Source organism: Oreochromis niloticus, unplaced genomic scaffold, assembly GCF_001858045.2.
Source record: "Oreochromis niloticus isolate F11D_XX unplaced genomic scaffold, O_niloticus_UMD_NMBU tig00000329_pilon, whole genome shotgun sequence".
Classification (NCBI taxonomy): domain Eukaryota; kingdom Metazoa; phylum Chordata; class Actinopteri; order Cichliformes; family Cichlidae; genus Oreochromis; species Oreochromis niloticus.
Genome location: NW_020327126.1, coordinates 75660 through 82597, shown reverse-complemented (window position 1 = coordinate 82597; position 6938 = coordinate 75660). Strand labels below are relative to the sequence as shown.

General features: G+C 39.0%; 1 protein-coding gene across 1 annotated transcript; it reads right to left on the bottom strand.

Annotated features, from left to right (window-relative positions):
* Nucleotides 1-2819: 2819 nt before the first annotated feature.
* LOC109200485 (eotaxin-like) lies at nucleotides 2820-4959 on the bottom strand. The gene is made up of 4 exons (XM_019356062.2): nucleotides 4757-4959; nucleotides 4044-4176; nucleotides 3260-3321; nucleotides 2820-3168 (listed from the first exon to the last, which is right to left on the bottom strand). The coding sequence occupies exons 1-4, from the start codon at nucleotides 4824-4826 to the stop codon at nucleotides 3143-3145; spliced, it is 291 nt and encodes a 96-aa protein (XP_019211607.1). The 5' UTR covers nucleotides 4827-4959; the 3' UTR covers nucleotides 2820-3142.
* Between the last annotated feature and the right edge of the window lie 1979 nt (nucleotides 4960-6938).

Here is a 6938-nt window from a genome sequence, read left to right as displayed (position 1 = left end):
CTGAAATTATTCGAGAGCTGAATTTTTAAAGGATAAAATGCAGTTTCAAAGCAAATCAATTCATTTTCAAACCATAAATTCAATTTCAAATTAAACTAATTCAAATTCAGTTTTCAAAAGCTTTCATTCAAGTTACAATTCAGATTCAATCCGAGTAATTCAAATTCAAATTTAACTTATTCAAATTCAGTTTCTGATGGCACAGATTTCTGCCCATAGTATATATATATATATATATATGTATGTATATATTAGGGGTGCAACATACTCGCATCAATATTGAACCGTTCGATACAGTGCTTTCGGTTCGGTACGCATGTGTATCGAACAATACAAAATTTTAATTTATTTTATCAACTTTTCTTCTGAAGATGCTGTCTGTGCTGAGAGCTCAGTGAATCTGCGTTCGACTACTCTGCCTAGGCTGCACTGTCAAGCGCAGATCCACTGAGCGTAGCGCAAGCTAGCGAGACAGAAGCTAAGCTCATTGCAACATGGCAAATTGAACCTCCCCCACCCTCATTCAGATCTGGCGTTTGGAATTATTTTGGTCTTCATGTGAAGTATGACCCTGAAGGTAAGTGTGTCATGGACAAAAGTAAAACAGTATGTCGGATGTGCCACGCAATGCTCAATTGCATGTGGGAACTACTGCGTTAGTGTTGACGCCGTCCAGCCCCACACACCGGGTGATCCGCGGTAGCTCGTTAACGGAGATTTGCCGTGTTGTGGCGTTAACGTCATTTCAGATTAATGCTGACAGCTCTAGTGGGAACACAACGAATATGACTGCACATTTACGCCAGCATCATCCTAGTGCAAAGACAAGTGGAAGCAGACAAAAACAACAAGCATGCATGCTACAAACTTTACCCGAGTCATTTAGACAGCTGTTAGCACATGATTCTCCTTATGGGGACCTGATATGTTTAATATGCTGCTGAGAGTATACCTCAGAAGAAGCGTATAGTATAGCTTTTATTTTGGAAAGAGCCATTTCTCTGTAATAAACTCTCTTTTCCAAAGATGAGTGATTTCTCGATCAGATAGATTTATTTTTTTTATTACTTTGTTGTTTCAGCAACATTAAATTTAAAAACTGTACTTTTGAGTTATTAAAATTAGGTGACAAATTAAAAAGGCATGAACATTTTTTTGTATCGAAAAAATATCGAACTGTGACACCAAAGTATCGAACCGAACCGAACCGTGAATTTTGTGTATCGTTGCACCCCTAGTATATATATATATATATATATATATATATATATATATGTATGTATATATATGTACTGTATATATACATCTCCTTCTGGCTTCACTACAGCACAAGACACTGATTCAGTAAAAGGACTCGATGTTATAATCCCTGATAATGCATTGCTTTAAATGGAGAGAATCTTGAGGGATGGCTGTTATGAGGAGAGGCAGCCCAGAAACCTTACCAGCAGCACACATCGTTGTGTGCCTTAACTTTCGGTCTTTTACCCCAGTTAATCTGCCATTTTTGGGGGATTAAAGATCTGATCTAGCTTATCATATTAAATTTGGGACACATCATCAGTAGCGAACCTTGGATTCATTGGGTGTTTCGGCCATTATCACTAGACACCCTCATCCAAGGAGGCCCTGCCAGGGTTGATCAGGCCCCGGAGTGTGTCACTGGTTTATATTAAAATGTTATTTCTCTCCTTCTTTCTTCTGTTTAGTTTTCTAAAGTTTATTTTCTCCTATCTATTCACTGCAACTGAGAAATACTTACCTCTTTAGCATTTATGGAGCCTCACTTCTTCAAAGGGATAGAAAAGGTGATAGAGAGAAGTAAGACAAAAGGGACAAGATGGGAGAGAGCAGAGAGGAGAGCCGGAAGGGGGGCGCCCGATCTGGCTTCCCACACCTCCCCGCCGGATCAGGCTGTTCGCTCTACCTCCCCACTGCCTGACTGCCTTAGCTGCCCAAGTGATGTCAGCCCTTTTTAGCCATAGCCAGTGACTGGTCCTCTCAGCAGTGTTGCTAATTCTCTTACAGCCTGCCATTGTGCCTGTTTTCTGATCAAAATCTCTCTAAGCAGGTTTGCTGTTCTACTGGCAACAAAATTCAATTCAGTTCAATTTTATTTATATAGCGCCAAATAACAACAACAGTCGCCTCAAGGTGCTTTATATTGTACAGTAGATCGTACAATAATAGATACAGAGAAAAACCCAACAATCATATGACCCCCTATGAGCAAGCACTTTGGCAACAGTGGGAAGGAAAAACTCCCTTTTAACACGAAGAAACCTCCGACAGAACCAGGCTCAGGGAGGGGCGGGGCCATCTGCTGCGACCGGTTGGGGTGAGAGAAGGAAAACCCCTGTACGCCACTTCCACCGGGCACACCGTGATCTTCCAGTCTGTCCTCTGCCTCAGCTGCCAAGTTTAACTTTAACACCTCACTCACACAATGTACATTCTCAGATTTCGAACTGTAAATTTCCAGATATATAACTCACTCACTTACTGCACATAATGTCCTTTTTCTGTATATTCACTCACTCTCTCTTTTTGTGCACAGTCGAGTAGCGTATCAGGTCACATTTCACTGCGTGTTGTACTTGTATAACTATGCACGTGACAAATAAACAATCCTGAATCTTTAATATATATATAGTTTTGCAGGGTTTTGCTGTTCGGGCCCACTAATGTTCATTGTGGGCTGCATGAACTTTTTAAAAGTCTATTCAGTGAGCATCATCAACTAAAACACTAGAATGCAATAGACGATGTGTGTGACATTTTGTGTTAGTCTGGTGGGCACTGAAAAAACAGCAGGAAAATATTTGCTCAATAATACAAAAGTTTATTTTTATATTGTTTTTCACAGCCAAATTGTTCATCAAATAAACAGATAATGCACAGAAAGAGATTCACAAATAAGCAAAAAAAGACAAATAAAACCTGAACTCCAGTGATCAATTAAAAAACAATGAAGTCAACAGCATAAATAAAATACAGGTTTCTGCCACAGGTAAGAGTAAAAATTAATCTACAAATGCAAAAAAAAAAAAAAAGTTTCAAGACAGGCTGAGAAAGCGCTCTGGTTTGAATAAGCCTTTAAAGGTGATGGAAATACTGGAAATACTGATGCAGCAGACAGGCTTCACACCTTCGTCATTTTGGCAATGACTAGAGAGGAAAAACAGACAAGCAGGAGCTTCAGTTTTTCTCTGTAAATACTTTGCATTTATTTCTGTGTGTTTCTTTTAGCATGACTTACGATCTTTGACCCACTGAGCGTCTGGATCAGCACAAAGTTGTTTTTTATTTTTTGTGTAAAAACTGGAAATAAAAGACAGAAAATTATAGAGATTGTATATGTTTGTATGTAGGACAACATAGGGCTGTTCGATATAACGATATATATCGGATGACGATAGAAAAACGTCTATCGTTTCATTTTACGCTATCGTTTGTTTCGTGGTGTCGCAAAATAAACTGTTTACGGCAATATTTTTTCATCATTTTGATGGTCACTGTAGTGGTTAATATTGTTTTTTTATGCGTTGTCGTTAGCAACAACGACGGTAAAACCACGGCGTGTCCGCTTGTTTATTTTCCACATAAACCTTTCACAATAAAGCTCAAGATCCTGTTGAGGCTTTTCAAAATAAAACGAGTCACGTGAAAGATGCAGAGAATTAACGGATGAGAAGCAAAAAAGAGCCGCCAGGTGCTAAAAAATAAACCTTAGACTCAAACGTTAGAACAGACTTTTCTCCGCAGCACGCTGTGTAATAAATACTTACAAAGAAAACGGCGGCCGTTACAACTTACGTCTAAAAATGTATAGTTCCATGCATCAGTTAAAACACTCGACTCCAGGTACACGACGCCCAGCTGGAAACACTTCACGCAAGTCGAGATGCCCGAGATTCACAGAATTTACAGGAAATGTTACATTTTTGTAATTTATATCGTTATATCGACGATAGATGTCTTAATATCGGGATATGAGATTTTGGTCATATCGCACAGCCCTAGGACAACATGTGCTGACTTACATTATAGCCTTCACACAGTCTCCTCTTGCAGCCAGTTCATGATATATTTGCCCCACCACGTCAGCAGTCATATTGCCTTTGGTGACTGCAGTGCAGCATGGTGGAAACGGTCCAGGATGACGACCATGAGTATCTGAGAGATAAAAGCTTAAAAATGGATGTCTGTGAAGGTTCTCAGTCATCCAGGTCATCGTAGTCTAAGGAGCTTGGAAAGAAAAACGTCTGGACTTCTTTGAGTTGCTTGAAGACGTTTCACCTCTCATCCGAGAAGCTTCTTCAGTTCGGGTGAGCTCACCCGAAACCCTGGCTGATTAGGACCCCCACCCGCTTTCACACCTTGGCTCATGTGATTAGGTAGAGGATCATCAGGGGGTCCTTTTTCCCTCTTTGGGGGGGAAACTCCCACTGGATTTAAATCTGGGACTCCCCACCAATTGACCCTTAGAACTGAAGAAGAGGTGAAACGTCTTCAAGCAACTCAAAGAAGTCCAGACGCTTTTCTTTCCAAGCTCCTTAAAAATGGATTTTTCTTACCTGAGAAAAGTCTAATTAGAAGGAAAATAAAATTTAAATCTAGTTTTAAAATATGAAACTCCTTACATAACTAAACAGAGGATGACTTTTAAAATGTGACCTGAAATTATGTTACAGATCAAATAATCTATTTTATCTATTTTTTTCTCTTTTCTTTAGAAAAGTAAGAGTCCAGTTACCTTCAGAGGAGTGGCAGCTCACACACATTGAGATCAGGAGGAGAGTGATGGAGAGGATCTTCACAGACATTTCCACCGGTGGTCTGGCTCACTGACCAGAGTCAAAATCTATGAGTTGATTCGTGTTTTGTTATTTATTGGTAAGTGCAGGAACACATGCAGGCATAACTGATGAGGTGTTTTTATAGGTCTGTGCATTTGTGTGTGTGGTGTGGCATATCACACATCTGCCTCTTATCAGGGAGACTTCAGTATTTCAACCTATCAACATCTCACTGAGAGCTTTCTGAGAAACAGCCTCGCACACACAAAGTTCACAGACACTCAGATATGGTGTAGAGCCTGATGATTGATATCAACAGTCATGAGTAATGAATCTAAATCACCCACTGACTTTTGTTTTTCAGTGACTTATGAAGCCCCTTAACAGTCTTGATGCACATGGAGGCTTATTTTGTCTTATAAATTCCCACGACTTAAACTTTTGCTTGTAATTTCAATTAAATTGTTTAAGGTTACACAAAGTTTGCAGAGACTTAAATATAGTGTTTAAAACAGTTTGTGTATTGTCACAAATGATGGATCTAAATCACTCGTCGATTATTGTTTTTTCATTTTGACTAACTGTGACTGTTTATCTCTTGCAGTTGTGCATCAGGCCTCAAGTGAAAAACAATAGTGAGTCATGATGCCTCTTAACGATCCTGATGCACATCCATTCACATTTGCATCATTTGTTGATGCTTGGCTGCTTATTTTTCATCCATAAATCCCCACAACTTAAACTTTTGCTTGTAATTTAAGCCATTAAACTCCCACTGAAAACTAAAGCAGTGAGACGCTCCCACTTTTATTTCATTTAGGAGTATTTTTGGCAGATGGTAACTTTCACACTCTGTTCTGGAGGAACTGTTTTATACAAATGTAATTGTGTTGACTGTTTAATCTTCCAATACACACATGCAAAGATCAAACATTTCTAACGCAGACTAAATACCCACAGAAAAAGTGGTTTGGATATGCACTGCTAATTTCTCAGTTGAGGTGTTTGTGCTCATATGCTGTAATTGGTTTTCTCCAAGTGTGCTGTTGTGTATTATCACCAAACATCCACTTTGGTCTCATCTGTCCATATGACATTCTTCCAGATGTTTTTTAGTTGCCTGTAAAATAACATGTTACACCTCATTAGTGTTTTGCATTTTTTCAATAATGCAGAAATGTAACTCATTAATGTTAGAACAGTTACAATTATATTGATTTATACTATCAGCATACAAAATGCTTTTTTTCTACCTGTTCACTTGCGCTACAATCAACTGATTTCAGTTTGTGTGTGGGAGGAGGAACATGATGGTGCAGTACAGTGATACAGCTTTTGAAGAATACAGACATGGACATTACCTTTATTTTTATCACACAAAAGCACACGAGTATGATGGAAAACCGAGAAAAACTGCATTATATTGCTAACATAACTTAGCCTCTTTGCAAGCATCTGCACAGACAGCATGCTAACACAAAGCTAGCTAAGAAGTTGAGAGCATGCTAGCCACTGAGCTTCAACAGGTAACAAAGGCAGTGATGAACAGTCAGTCGTGCAGCCTTGGGTTCTGCCTGTTTATACTCCTAGAAGGAACTTAACTTTAGTTTTTGTTGTCAGCTTTGTGTTCATAAGTAAATAAACAAACAATACTATGTGAGTCCTCATCAGGGTAGAGATTGGTGCTGGTGTGTGGAACTGTAGGCTAAGTTAGGTTTATATTGTTAACTGGTAATTAAGTGAAACTTGGTTTTATTACCTTATATATTACGGCTTCATATAAATCTTTGTGGCTTTTTATTAACTGGAAACATTAGAAATTGTTTAAAGCAGTGGTTTTCAAACTTTTTACACAATCCCCCACATGGCAGGAAGAAATATTTTCACGCCCCATCTATTGTTAATGTAACTGCTGCGAAAAAGTGGTTCTGATGTTAAACATTAGTTCTGCATGAGTTTTCTGCCAGGTAACTTGCGCACCTGTTAGAACTCTGGCTACACACTTTCAGAACCACTGGTTTAAAGCCACATTTCCTGGGGTGCAGTTTCCCTGGTAGTGCTATTGCTTTCTTTCCCATTTTTGTTCCTTGCAGCAAGAACATGGTTTAGTGTACATACCTGCCTTAAAAACCAAAACCA

Excerpts from the sequence above, each read along its gene's own strand:
- LOC109200485 (XM_019356062.2), bottom strand. The coding sequence starts at position 4,826 with ATGTCTGTGAAGATCCTCTCCATCACTCTCCTCCTGATCTCAATGTGT. Across the intron at positions 4,177-4,756 it reads GAGCTGCCACTCCTCTGAAG|ATACTCATGGTCGTCATCCT; the intron begins GTAACTGGACTC and ends TTTATCTCTCAG. Across the intron at positions 3,169-3,259 it reads CGCTCAGTGGGTCAAAGATC|TCATTGCCAAAATGACGAAG; the intron begins GTAAGTCATGCT and ends TTTCCTCTCTAG.